The sequence below is a fragment of the Trachypithecus francoisi genome, unplaced genomic scaffold (assembly GCF_009764315.1).
Source record: "Trachypithecus francoisi isolate TF-2019V2 unplaced genomic scaffold, Tfra_2.0 Lachesis_group3, whole genome shotgun sequence".
NCBI lineage: Eukaryota > Metazoa > Chordata > Mammalia > Primates > Cercopithecidae > Trachypithecus > Trachypithecus francoisi.
Window position 1 is genome coordinate 147,727,460 of NW_022681468.1, and position 15,042 is coordinate 147,742,501.

A 15,042-nucleotide genomic window follows, 5' to 3' on the forward strand; every position below is an offset into this window, starting at 1 on the left:
TACCAACGTCTTTGAAAGGGCAGACATTTTAAAATTTTGATGAAGTCTAATTTGTCATTTTTTTCTTTTATGATTCATGCTTTTTGTGTTCTTTCTAAGAAATTTTTGTCTATTTCAAAGCCATAAAGATTTTCTCCTGGCCAGATGCGATGGCTCATGCCTGTAATCCCAGCACTTTGGGAAGCCAAGGAGCAAGGATCACTTGATGTCAAGACTGGACTGCCCAACATGGTGAAACCCTGTCTCTGCTAAAAATGTAAAAGTTAGCCAGGTGTGGTGGTGGGCACCTGTAATCCCAGCTACTCAGGAGGCTGAGGCAGGAGAATCACTTGAACCAGGGAGGTGGAGGTTGCAGTGATCTGAGATGATGCCACTGCATCCCAGCCTGGGCAACAGAGTGAGACTCCATCTCAAAAAAAAAAAGATTTTATTCTATGTTTTTTCCAGAAGTTAGTTTGTATTTTTAGCTTTTAAAATGAGTTGATGTTTTAGTTTAATTTTGAATATGGTATGAGGCAGGGGTGTAGTTTCATTTTTTTTCCCCACACAGATATCCAGTTGTTTCAGAACCATTTACTGAAAAAAAATTATAATCTCTCCATTAAATTGCCTTGGAAACTTTGTTGCAAAGCAATTGATCACATATGTGTTGGATACTCTGGATTCTCTACTCTGTTCCATTGATTTATGTACCTATTTCCTCCCACCTCCACCATCCCCTGCTCCCAAAGAAAACCGTAAAAAACTCGAGAGAAGGGTTACAGGCCATAAAGCGGAGACATAGTAACAGTAGCAATAACAATAATTAACATTTATGTAACCCACACTGAGCCAGGTGTTATGCTGAATAGTTTGCTGGTATTATCCTACTTAATAATCACAACAATCCTATCAGATAAACGCTATTATAAACTCAATTTTGCAGATGAGGGAAGTATAGCAAGCAATGGATACATAATCTAACCAGAGTTACACAGTTACTAAGTGGTAGAGGCATGATTTGAGCCCAGGCACTCGGATGCCTAAGCCAGTGTTCTTGTTCTTATTTACTGAAGAGTTGCTAAGAGTTTGTGATGAGAGATTATATACCACCAAAGACAGCCATAAAAGGGAAAATCTTATTTTACTAAATATATACTACTCCTGAAGCATTTTTGTCTACCTTCTACTAAAACAGTTTTGGTAGATATTTTTGTTTTAATCTTTCATAGAAATTTTAGGCTGCCCTATGGCCAGGAAAATTTTTTTTTCTTTTTTTTCTTTTTTTTTGAGATGGGGTTTCACTCTGTGGCCCAGGCTGGAGTGCAGTGGTGCAATCTTGGCTCACTGCAACATCCACCTCCTAATTTCAAGCAATTCTCCTGCCTCAGCCTCCTGAATAGCTGGGACTACAGGCATGTGCCACTATGCCTGGCTCATTTTTGTATTTTAGTAGAGACAGGGTTTCACCATGTTGGCCAGGCTGGTCTCAAACTCCTAATCTCAAGTGATCTGCCCACCTGCCTCAGAAAAGTGCTGAGATTATAGACATGAGCCACTGCTCCTGACCAAAAAAAAAGGCTTCTTTTTTTTTCGAGACAGTTTTGCTGTTGCCCAGGCTGGAGTGCAATGGTGCGATCTCTGCTCACTGAAACCTCTGCCTTCCAGGTTCAAGTGATTCTCCTGCCTCAGCCTCCCTAGTAGCTGGGAATACAGGTGCACACTACCATGCCCAGCTAATTTTTATTTTCTTTTTTTAGTAGAGACAGGGTTTCACCATGTTGATCAGGCTAGTCTCGAACTCCTTACCTCAGGTGATCCACCCGCCTAGGCCTCCCAAAGTGCTGGGATTACAGGTGTGAGCCACTGCGCCTGGCCCAAAAAAACATTTTCCAGGGATTGTTCTTTTAAAAAAGTATTCTAATTTTCTCTTGACTTCAAGTGAGATATGTACGTATCTACATAATGATTTTGAAATCCATATGGAGACATTCTCATCAAGAAAGCTCACGTAAACATGTAGATATTTTCATGTCTCATATGATTGTTTAGTCAGAAGGTCTCTATGGCTATTGGTCATCGCATTTGACTTAACAAAGTAGTGTTTCCTGTAATGTCTTGCTACACAATGAAGCAAAGCTGATAGCTTCACACAGAGTACTGCAGGCTAAGCAATGGAGCAACATAAGAGATCAACAATAACCTAATATTCAAATCTTCTGTTACCTTTTTTTTAACTGTTGCTGGTAAATGTTTTCATTAAAAATACTTCTTTTGTGATTAAAAATGATACTTGTAGACAATTTGTAAAATAAAGTTAGGTAAAAGAAAAAAATGAAAATCACTCAAAATCACCAAGGTATTTTTATCTTTTTATATTTTCTTTTTGATATTATCAAATATATATGTTTATATAAATTATACAATATTATCATTTTCTTGTATTTAACTGTCTGCCTATCTATCTACCTACATATTTATTTAAATTACTATCTTTCATTTATCTTTTATAAAATTGAGATAATAAGAAATGACTTGATGTTTGATAGATCAGTAAGGTGACTATAGTTAGCCTTGATTGTGCATTTTTAAAAAGCTAAAAGAATAATTTAAATGTTCCTAGCATAAAGAAAAGATACATATTTAAGGTGATATCCCAATTACTCTGATTTGATTACATGAACTTATCAAATTGTCACACATATCCTGAAAATATGTACATCTAATACATATCAATACAAAATTAGTATATTATAAACACTTAGGCATTCCTTTTTAATTTATCATATCACAAACATTTTCTCATGCAATTAAAGCTACCATTTAAAATAGCCTTATGAAAATAAAATAAGAAAAAAACTTTTTTTAACATAAATAGCCTCACGATAATCTATCATGTTGCTATACCATACTTTTATAACTATTCCCTTATTGTTAAGTATTTAGATTTTCTTTCTTACTTTTGTTTCAAGGACTACTGTTGTGTTGAATACCTCTGTATATGAATCTTTGCCTGAGATTGTAATATTTTGGCCCTTTCCGGAATGCCACAGGGCCTGGTTTTCAGGGGTGGAGTGGGAGGCTTAATAATGTCTACAGTATAGTACGGGCTGGATTCTTTAAACTAGGATCTAAGCTCTTTGTTGTTTATGCAAGGCCAGGGGACTTAAATAGCCTTCCTGCCACAGGGTGGTTAAGTTGAACCAGATCTGCATTAGCTGGTAAACTGCATCCAGTTATAGATGACCCTGACCACACGCAACAGCCAGGTCTATTTTAAGCCACATTGCTAAATGGAACAGTTGGTTAATGGAATGTGTTAGAGGTGTATCTCCCTGGCTTTGATAAATCAAAGAGACAGGATCGAAGATGACTATCCCAGCAAACTGAATACTTAGAAGTTACTCTCCCAACAATTAAGTGCCCATTTCTTCAGTAGGAAACAAGTATCAAAGGACTAAAATTTGTTCTGTCTTACAGGACAAAATGCATACTTTAGGGCATACCACTGTCTACAATCAAAGGCCTGACCAATGGCTACTGAAAACGAAGGCATCAGCTGAGTGTGGTGGCTCACACCTGTAATCCCAACACTTTGGGAGGCCAAGGTGGGCAGATCGCTTCAGTCCAGGAGTTCGAGACTAGCCTGGGCAACATGGTGAAACCCTGTCTCTACCAAAAAATACATATACATATATAAATTAACAGGGCGTGGTGGTGTGCACCTGTAATCCCAGCTACTCACGAGGCTTAGGTGGGAGGATTGCTTGAACCCAGGTGGTCAATGCTGCAGTGAGTCACGACTGTGCCACTGCACTCCAGCCTGGGGGACAAAGCAAGACTCTGTCTCAAACAAACAAATGAAAAAATGAAAAAATGAAAAAAAAAAAGAAAGAAAAGGAAGGTATCAACACAGTAACATCACATTCTACAAATGGTTAAAAAAAAAGTTGCTAATGTGTTTTTAAGTCTGATATGAGCCATTCCTTACCATACTTTTGTGACCCAGCAAAGAACGAACGTGTAAGAACAAAGGGTCTCTCCTTCCCTTTACATCGCTGTATCAGTCCTTCTGCAGTAGCCATTTGCTATATCACCAAACAAGAAAAATTTCAAAGAGATGATTGGATTTGTACAGACATCCTCAATAAGCTATCTAAAATACAAAAAGCAAACAGTAGGCAGGAGCATGAAATGGAAAATATTAAAATAAATCCATCAAATAAGTTTCACGGTATAATGAAACTACTCTAAATTCCCCTATTAAAAGAATGGAAAATTTTCTTTGGTTAACAATAGCAATGAAATAATAATTAACAATCATTTAGCATTTATTTGGTGCTTACTATTGCTAGGCACTTAATACAGTTTTCTCATATAATCTACGTAACAACCTCTGAGAGACAGTTTTCACTGGCAGGAAAAACTGAGATTCAGAGAGGTTAAATGACTGGCCCTGACCTATATAAGAAAGCTTACTAACTAAAGCAGCCTACAGTTACTGCAACAGGCTGTTACAGAGGCAAACACATACTATCTGAAAACTAGGCTTATATTTAGCCAAAAGCTCCCATTGGAAAATACCAATAGGTGAGAGGGCTACAGGAATACAGTCACAAGTTGAAAATAACAAAGAACCATGGGTATACATGAGGGCAAGTGTCTGCCATGTCTTTTGGATGTAGCCGGCAAATGAAAGATAATTTTACCACCTTTATTGAGGAAGCTAAGTACTTAAGGAAGGCTCTACATTTTTAAAGTATACTTATTGAAATTGTGTCTGTGTTCTAAATATTGCTCCTCCAGTGTGAATATAAGACTTGCTGTATGTAGATATTTGTGAAATCTTAAAACATTTGTTTTAATTACCTTCATTCACATATTTATACACTGCTTGCATCAATAAAAGTTTGAGGTAGTAGCCAGTGAGTGCCACTTATTAAGGGCTCCTATCGAGGCAGAGGTTTTATGTTATAATTAATTTCATAATATTTAAAAGTTCATCATGAAAAGAAAAGAAGCAAAGGGAGAAATAATAAAAAGTCTTGTATTGGCTACTACCTAACACTCATTGCAACTGTCAGAAAAGACACACAAAGAGAAATGAACAGTAGAGGATAGCCATTATAATACAAAGCAAATGACTTTCAGCCAAAAGGCAGGTCACACGAGCCCAATTTACTTCTTTTTGGATGTCTTACGTGATAAAAACCGTAGATGTTGTGGAGTTCTCTGTGCTCCCAATTGCCATGATGAATGGCATTCTTCTGCATGGTTTGCTCTGGCCCTCTAAAGACAGAGGGCTCATTCATGTCATTCCAAAGGAAGAGGATGTCCGTAGATCCCTAGGAAGTAAATCTTGGTCATGACACTCCTACAATGATGATGTCTATACAATAGCTCTCACCATTCCTCTTTCCTACCTCATTTTAAAAATTATGTTTATTATCTATGCTCTGTCCTCTGCTCCACTGCTAGAGTTTAAGTTCCACAGGGCACGACATTTTGTCTGTTTTGTTCATTAATCAATTCCAAACATCTAGAATAATACCTGGCCCATAAACATATCCCAATAAATATTTGCTGATGAATAAAAGAGTGCTGCCCTGTGTTATCTGTGAAATATATATTGCCAGCCGGGCGCGGTGGCTCAAGCCTGTAATCCCAGCACTTTGGGAGGCTGAGACGGGCGGATCACGAGGTCAGGAGATCGAGACCATCCTGGCTAACACGGTGAAACCCCGTCTCTACTAAAAAATACAAAAAACGAGCCGGGCGAGGTGGCGGGCGCCTGTAGTCCCAGCTACTCCAGAGGCTGAGGCAGGAGAATGGCGTAAACCCGGAAGGCGGAGCTTGCAGTGAGCTGAGATCCGGCCACTGCACTCCAGCCCGGGCTAGAGCGAGACTCCGTCTCAAAAAAAAAAAAAAAAGAAAAAAGAAATATATATTGCCTGGCAAATTCATTCCAAGACCTCCATGCAGGACTCCTATGGGGAAGGTGGTGAATGTTCACAATTGGGCTCTTTCTCATTCATCGGATGCTACAACTCTTAACTAAGGGCAACTACAGATGAACATGACAAGATTCTACCTTCTCTCTAATACTTTGAAAGACTTAATAGTCAATATACCTTTTTGTTAATATGATCTATAGTTTGTATTCTACACAGAACTGTTCAATTTAGGGACAGTTGAGTCATCTAGTTAACATGGTATTGCAGAATCCCTGGTCTTTTCTAGAATCCCTTATCTTTTGGCATTTGACTGAAGAGCTAAAAAGACAGGGAGTCCCTCAGGCAGCTCATTCCATTATTTTCCAAAAATCTTGCTCTTTGTACATAATATTCCCCTTGCAGAGCCTACCTAGCTTACCTTCTGAGACCCCACAGAATACATCTGTCACCTCGCCCACATGAAAGTCTTTCAAATGCCTGGAGGTGGCTTACTTGTTTTTTTGTTTGTTTGTTTGTTTTTTAATCTTTATTTCTAAACGTGTACTTCTATGAATAAGGGTAAATGATTTCCAAATATTTAACTACCATATCTTTCCTTTAGAACCATCTAAGGCAGGGATTGGCAAACATTTTTGGTAAAGGTACAGATAGTAAATATTTTCAACTTTGCAGGCCATGAGGTCTCTTTTTCAATTATTCAACTCTGCATTGTAGCACGAAAGCAGCCACAAATAATAGGCAAATGAATAGGCATGGCCAGATTTGGCCCAAGGCTTGTCTATCCCTGTACTAAGTTGTTTACTAGTGCCCTAATACTTGATGCCAGAAACTAGAGTTCAGTGGTTAAAAGTTGGGCTTAGGGGACAAACAGACCTGAGTTCAAATTTTGGTTCCACCACTTACTAGATGCGTGACCTTGGCAAGTTTTTAAGCTTCTCTATGTCTCAGTTTCTTCATCTATGGGGTTAGATTTAGTTATAGTTCCAACTTCAGAGGGTTATTATGAAGACAAATGGTATGATGCACATAAAGTCCTTAGCACAGTGCTTGGCACGCAGCAAGTACTCAATCTGCATTAGGTATCATCATTATCATCATCACTGCCATCATTAATATCATCATAATTGGTTGAAAACAGTTCTCCAGATGTGGCCTCTCCAGTTTTCTCTGTGGTTCTTATCAGATTATTTAAAAATCACACTTCACTTTTAATGACAAATATGTTGTAAGATATTTTGCACATGTATCATCATATTTAAATAACAGTTATGGAATACAATTTTATATAAAATATGTATATAGCAATTTGAAAATATAATAAACCTCTGCTATAAAGTACTTTGATATATCAGAGTCTATTATAATAGAGGTCAAAATCACAGCTTTTGTGCATTTGGTTATGCATATGGCACCTCTCCCAGCACCCCCAGAGTCCGTAATGTGGTGGCCATACTTGCCTTTTAACAAAAGCATTATATATGAAAAGCTACTCAATGAAAAAGAATAGTTTTATTCAATCCCTTTTTCTGCTTCTTTCACTCTTTCAGGTAACTAGAAAAGAACAAAGGAATAAAAACCAACCTGATAAACAGGGAAAGCAAAAAGACTTGAATACCACTCTCTGACCTTGGGATTGGTGAAATCCAGGTAAGAGGAGAGACCTGTGGAGGCAGAACAGTAGGGAGCCTGTCAAGAACAGTGGTCCTCACAGTAAGATGCATTGTAAAGAAGGTATCAGATGTGAGAGCTGGGAAATGGGCACCTTACATAAACATGAAAGTTGGCTGACACAGGCATGGTCTGTTGAGAAGTGAATGAAGGCAATGCTGGGCTCCAGTGACAATCACTAGATCTTTCAATACCAGAGGCCCAGGGGAATGCCAATGCACAAGCATCACGATGGAGCCTGTCCCTTACTGATGGCCTAAGGCAGCCCAAGTAAGGATGGTAAATATCCTGCAGCTATCTCTTGGTTCTTTTTTTTTTTTTTTTTTTTTTGAGACGGAGTCTCGCTCTGTCGCCCAGGCTGGAGTGCAGTGGCCGGATCTCAGCTCACTGCAAGTTCTGCCTCCCTGGTTCACGCCATTCTCCTGCCTCAGCCTCCTGAGTAGCTGGGACTACAGGTGCCCGCCACCTCGCCTGGCTAGTTTTTTGTATTTTTTAGTAGAGACGGTTTCACCGTGTTAGCCAGGATGGTCTCGATCTCCTGACCTCGTGATCCACCCGTCTCGGCCTCCCAGAGTGCTGGGATTACAGGCTTGAGCCACCGCACCCGGCCGATCTCTTGGTTCTTAAAGAGAACAGAGAAGTGTGTTCAAGGGATGTAAAGGGAAAAAAAGAAAGGTACAGGGTTTCTCTACAGTGCATGGATTTATAAGAGATAGTGCTGACTCTTTATCTCTATTTCTAAACAATGTGGTGAGTTTCCTTTTGTCCTTGGGGAGTTTCTACCAAGGCTTTAAATTAATAACTTTTAATAACTTTTGAAATGAACAATTCATAGTCACCAGGGTGGCTGAGGTCACTCATGAAAGCCTGGGAAGCCAAAACTATGGGTTAAAAGGGTGAAGAGCAATTACAAGGAGAGAGCTTGCAGAACCCCCTTTTTTCTTTCTCCTCCTCCGCTTTTCTTATTCTCCAACTTTTTACTACTGTTTGCTTAGAGAAACAGCATGCCACTGAGGTTTGTTTATTTTTCATTCATTCAATTATTGATTGATAAATACATACAAAGCATACAGTACCAAGTGTTATGAAAGATATAAAAGAAGGCAATACTATCTCTTCCTTAAATTATATGCTTAAAATGTAGCTAGAGGAGCAAAAGACATCTACAAGGGAGCAGAATAAGGACCATGCAGCCTTTATTAATTGGGACAGAACAAGTGGAAATAGTAAGTGTATAAAGTGATTTCATACCTGGCCAGCACACCCCTTCAAAGTCTTCCCCTTCCTGGTTCTTCACAAAGAAGCCCTGATCTTTGGCCTTCACATATACTGAGTAGTCAGGATCAATCTTGATGTGGGGATCACTGATGACCACAAGCTGTCAGGACATGAAGGTTTGGAGGTCTCATCAGTTTTATGTAAGACAAATGTTCATGTATATGTTTTCACCATAGTTTGGGGGCTCAATTTTTACAAACAACTACAACTAGTATTGAAATATTTCAGACACAAAACCAAAACCAAAAACAAAATAGGTATTTCAGACACCAGTAAAACCCTATAACCTTTCACGTGCTTATGAGAATTTCAACTGATAGTAAAACTGGGTCAATGCTGGCCAGGCACAGCGGCTCACACCTGCAATCCCAACACTTTGGGAGGTCAAGGTGGGAGGATTGCTTAAGGCCAGGAGTTTAAGACCAGCCTGGGCAACATAGTGGGACCCTGCCTCCACAAAAAAATTTAAAAATTAGTTGGGCATGATGGTGTCCACCTGTGGTCCCAGCTACTCAGGAGGCTGAAGCAAGAGGATTGTTTGAGCTAGGGAGGTTGCAGCTACAATAAGCCATGATGATGACACTGCAATCCAGCTTGAGTGACAGAACAAGACCCCATCTCTAAAAAAGAAAACAAACAAAAACAAAAACAAAAGCAAAACAGGCCAATGCTCTTCTATAATTATTGCTGCCTAACCAATAGATGCTCTTTAAATAGCATTAAGTGTCTATCTGTCCATGATGATGGGTGCTGCATACTATACACAGAGAACTAAGTAGGCAGGGTACGTGCTCCCTAGACATTTAGATGCTCAGATAACATTGATATGAGCAAACATTAAAGAAACTAAGAGAATAACATGTTAAAAACAAATGAAGTCCCCAAGCCTAGTGGTGCAGGCATATTAGGAAGGAGATTTGAGAAAAGTTGTAAGCCACAGTGTTACGTCTCTACCATCTCTCCGTGACTTTATAATACCATCACTTCCACCAGTCTAGGGCCTCAATAACACTTTATTTGGCTAGAACACCATCTAATCCTCCTTCCTCGTCTCTATTCTTATCAGTCCTAAAAATTAAAGTTTAATTCTTCATTGCTCAAACTTTTTCTTAAATTTTGTTTGTTTGTTTTTTCAGACAGTCTTGCTCTGTCACTTAGGCTGGAGGGCAGTGGCATGGTCTCGGCTCACTGCAAGCTCCACCTCCTGGGTTCAAGCGATTCTCCTGCCTCAGCCTCCCAAGTAGCTGGAATCACAGGTGCCCGCCACCATGCCGGGCTAACTTTTTTTTTGTATTTTTAGTAGAGATAGGGTTTCATCATATTGGCCAGGCTGATCTCGAACTCCTGACCTCAGGTGATCCGCCCACTTCGGCCTCCCAAAGTGCTGGGATTGCAGGTGTGAGCCACCGCACCCAGCCTAAATTTTTAAATTGTGGAAAAATACACATAATATAAAATTTACCATCTTAACCTTTTTTTAAGTGTGCAGTTTAGTACTGTTAAGTATGCACATTCACAATGTTGTGTAGTCAATCTCCAGAACTCTCTCATGTTGCAAAACTAAACCTTTATACTCATTAAATAATTATTTCTCATTCCCTCCTCCCAGCTCCAGCAACTACCATTCTATAATACTTTCTGTCTCTATGAATCTGACTACTCCAATTACTTCAAATTAGTGGAATCACGCAGTATTTGTCTTTTTGTAACTGGCTTATTTCACTTAGCATTTATCCTCAAGGTTCATCCATGCTTTAGTATCTATTAGAATTTCCTTCCTTTTAAAGGCGGAATAATATTCTGTTGTATGTATACACCACATTTTGTTTACATATTCATCTGTCAAGGGAGCTGCAACCCAAGCAGCTTGGGTTGCTCTGACCTTTTGACTACTGTGACTAATGCTGCTATAAACGTGGGTGTATAAATATCTGTTCAGGTTCCTGCTTCCAATTCCTTTGGGTATATATCCATAAGTGGAATTATTGGATCATACAGTAATTCCATTTTTAAATTTTTGAGGAACTACCATACTGTTTTCCATAACAGCTGTACCATTTTGCATTCCTACCAACAGTGCACAAGGATTCCAATTTCTCTACATCCTTGCCAACACTTGTTATTTATTTATTTTTTTAAATAGTAGTCATCTTAATTACGTAAAATGGGATTTCACTGTGGTCTTGGTTTGCATTTCCCTAATGATTAGTGGTGTTGAGCATCTTTTCTTGTGCTTGTTGGCTATTTGTTTTTTGTTTTTTTTTTTTTTTTTTTATTTGAGACGGAGTCTTGCTCTGCCACCCAGGCTGGAGTGCAGTGGCCAGCTCTCAGCTCACTGCAAGCTCCGCCTCCCGGGTTCACGCCATTCTCCTGTCTCAGCCTCCCGAGTAGCTGGGACTACAGGCGCCCGCCTCGTCGCCCGGCTAGTTTTTTGTATTTTTTAGTAGAGACGGGGTTTCACCGTGTTAGCCAGGATGGTCTCGATCTCCTGACCTCGTGATCCGCCCATCTCGGCCTCCCAAAGTGCTGGGATTACAGGCTTGAGCCACCGTGCCCGGCCAGGCTATTTGTATATCTACTTTGGAGAGATGTCTATTCAAGTTCTTTGCCCACTTTTTAACTGTTTTTCTGCTGCTGAGTTGTAAGAGTTTGTTATATATTCTGGATATTAACCCTTTATTCAAAAACTTGTAATGTTTCCAAATGCATACAAAGCAGTTTACAAAAAGGTCCCAACCTTTCTGGTCAGATCCTCCACTGTTAGAACCCTCACATGCCTTGCTGTCAACCTTGCCTGTGCACTACTTTCCGAACACCCTTAATGCTCCTTCCTCTGGCTGCACTGCGCTCTTCCCTCTCCCTGCTTACCCATTAGTTAGGGGCATCCTTCAGGGCTCATCTAAAATGCACTTCTAGGCCAGACATGGTGGCTCACGCCTGTAACCCCAGCACTTTGGCAGCCCCAGGCGGGCAGATCACCTGAGGTCAGGAGTTCAAGACCAGCCTGGCCAACATGGTGAAACCCCGTCTCTACTAAAAATACAAAAATTAGCTGGCCATGGTGGCACATGCCTGTAATTCTAGCTACTCAGAAGGCTGAGGCAGGAGAATTACATGAATCCAGGAGGTGGGGGACGCAGTGAGCCAAGATCGCAATATGGCACTCCAGCCTGGGTGACAGAGTGAGACTCTGTCCCCCAAAAAAAATTAAATAAAAATAAATAAATAAAATAAAATGTACCTCTGAAACAAAGCCCTGCTTAAGTCTTGAGGATACAATCTTCTCTTTCTTGGCCTGTCCCCTACCCTGACCTTTCTTTGGCCCTTATGTTACTTCCCTGTATTGTGGCTGGATACTTGCCTTTTCTTCACTCACTGTAAGACCACAAGGAGCTCATCTCTGTATACTCTTCAGCACTAGCACAGCATCTTGAAGGTTCCTCGGTAGATAACTACTTATTAAGGACAGAAGATCTGGAGTCAGGCAGACCAGGGTTCAGACTCTTGTCTTGCTATTTATTCACTGTGTGCCTTTGTGTAAATTTTGAAACCAGCCTAAGCCTCAGCTTCTTCATCTAAAATATGGGGTGACAAGACCTACCTTATAGTTTTGTCATCACTGGATGGAATAATGTGTTTTATTATATTGTCTAGCCCGTAATAGCTTGATATACGGTAGCTATTTATTAAATAGGAAATTAGGAGTTAAATGGCTTGGCTCTGGTCATCTGTGAAAAGCCTGGTGGGGAGGTCAAAGGAATGGGTTGAAAAGTCAACCTTACTTTCAAGGAGAGGGACTTTATTCATTTACATGATACACATAGGGTTTCACCCCACTTCTCCTCTCTCCATTTTTTTCTCTCCTTCCATCTTTTCATTATTGCTATTACCACCACCACCACTCCTGGAACTGGAAAACAGCATTATACATGTTCCAGTGGCTTCTCTCCCTCCCCATTTTCTATTTCTATTATTTTTTTGGCCAGATTGACAGCTGGAGTCCACCAAGGAAGCATGCATGAAAAACAGTGTAATAAAAGAATTTGATATTATATTTGATATTTGACTGTTAAGGGTTTTTCAAGCCCTGCTACTCCCCGCTTACCCTTCTGCCCATATCTGGACAAGTCAACAAATAAAGCTCTAGTGCTCCCTCCTTTGGTGCCAGCAGGGGGTTCAAACTATCTAAGCCTCAGCCTGCATGCAAGAGCCCTTGCCCTGTCCCCACCTGCTAACCACCATAAAAACTGAGTCAATCTGCTTTCTCAGTTCTCTCAAGCCATTTTCAAACCGGCTTGGGAGCCACCCCTGCTCTCCCCAGAAATTCTCATTATATGAGTAATAAACTTTTTAATTACCCTTGGTGCATGTGTGGTGTCACCAACTGAGACATGGAAACCAAATTTTGAGTGGGGGGATCATATTACTACAGGGCGGCCACAACAAACGGAACTGAAAATGCTAGACCCTTTCTTCATTATGGGGACCTAAATAACTAAGCTAGGAATGGATGGGGTCATCGCCTTTTCACCATTCATTTTCTGTCTTATCACAGTGACAATTATATTTGAATCTACTATTTTCACAGTCATTTTTTATCAGATGTTTCTCCACCATTGATGTGCCAAGGCAAGTTTAAAACATTTTTAAAAACTCTGTAATTAAAAGGTTCAGAAATGTTGGCTTATTTTACCTTACGCTTTTTGCTTCTGAGCAGCTCTTGCATCCTCTTGGGGTTTGGGAATCTTTTTTTGTCCCAGGTGAAGTACCTCTTGCCCTCAGTGTGCTCTATGTCCAGCCACATGGCATCATAAGGAATGTCATGCTCATCAAACCCTGTATCCACTGCTTTTACGTCCTGCTCATCTTCATAGTTCCAGCGGCACTGGTGGTATCCCAAAGAGAAAAGAGGGGGCATGGCTTGTGTGCCTAAAAGAAGGAGATGACAACTGAGTCAACTGCCACCGCAATGAGCATTATTCATTTGATAAACATTTCCTGAATGTCTACAGAGTATTCAGCACTGAGCTTATGCTTAGAATATCAAGGAGAAGAAAGCATAGTCCTCGCCTTTAAGGAAGTGACAACCTGGCCAATGAGGCAGGAGTGTAAATAAAGTGCTCGCCCTGAGGTATAACTACCAGGTTAATGTATCAGTCTAGTGCTACCAGAACACGGAGAGGTTAATACATTCTGCCTGCGGTGAAGTATAGGGTCTTGAAAGGCTTCACAGAGGAGATAAAACCTGGTTTGGACCTTGTAGACTAAGTAGGAATAGACCAGATAGTAAGCATAGATAGAGCATTCGGGGCACAGGGAATAGAAAAAACACAGAGGCAGAGAAGTACATGACAAGTTTACAGAAAAATAAATATTACAGGGTGTCACAGTGTGAGGAAGACCAGTAGAAGATGAAACTGAATAGGGTCAGATTGTCAAGGGCCTTGTAATTGAGGTTAGGAATTCTGAATCTTGTCTTATGAGAAGCCATCAAGTGTCTGGCAAGATGTAATCTTAGCAGAACTATATTTAAGAAAAATTAAGTCAGGGTGCAGCATTCGGACTCACTTGAAGGTAAAGAGACTGGAGTTGGGAAGAAATTTCAGTAAATTATTATCAAAATGTTTACTGATAATGTGAAGGACTTCTGGTCAACCACTTGCATGTATCTCCTTCCTCTCCTAAAGTCACACTAAAATCTGAGTAAAGAAAAGAAAAAAGAAAGAAAGCCACAAAAAGAGAATGGAGTGGAGTAATATCAACAAAAATTTGGCAGGTGGTAGGCAGGAATGGGGTGGTAACTGTTGGGCAAAGCCAGGGAAGCTCTCCCCAGAGTGCTACTGAGGAGGCTACTGATGGAAGAGCTCACCCTGGTCCCAAACACCAGTAGACACACCCACTCTCAAAAATAGAGTGGAAGCCTCATCTAGGCACACAGAGCCTCACCATGAAATATGAATGGAGGAGGGTGTGGTGGCTCATGCCTGTAATCCCAGCACTTTGGGAGGCTGGGGCGGGTGGATCACTTGAAGTCAGGAGTTCTAGACCAGCCTGGCCAACATGGTGAAATCCCATCTCTACTAAAAATACAAAAATTATCCAGGTGTGGTGGCGGGCACCTGTAGTCCCAGCTACTTGGGAGGCTGAGGCAGGAGAATTGCTT

The 15,042-nt window shown here is 40.4% G+C and overlaps 1 protein-coding gene across 1 annotated transcript in view; it reads right to left on the bottom strand.

Moving 5' to 3' along the window:
* GANC (glucosidase alpha, neutral C) overlaps positions 1-15,042 on the bottom strand; it is a 104,778-nt gene that overhangs the window by 29,086 nt on the left and 60,650 nt on the right. Inside the window, exons 12-16 of the mRNA XM_033190421.1 lie at positions 13,573-13,808; positions 8,853-8,979; positions 7,515-7,594; positions 5,181-5,324; positions 3,971-4,067 (exon numbers count right to left, since the gene is read on the bottom strand). Of these exons, the coding sequence (XP_033046312.1) occupies positions 3,971-4,067; positions 5,181-5,324; positions 7,515-7,594; positions 8,853-8,979; positions 13,573-13,808 (684 nt within the window). The remainder of the gene's footprint in view (positions 1-3,970; positions 4,068-5,180; positions 5,325-7,514; positions 7,595-8,852; positions 8,980-13,572; positions 13,809-15,042) is intronic.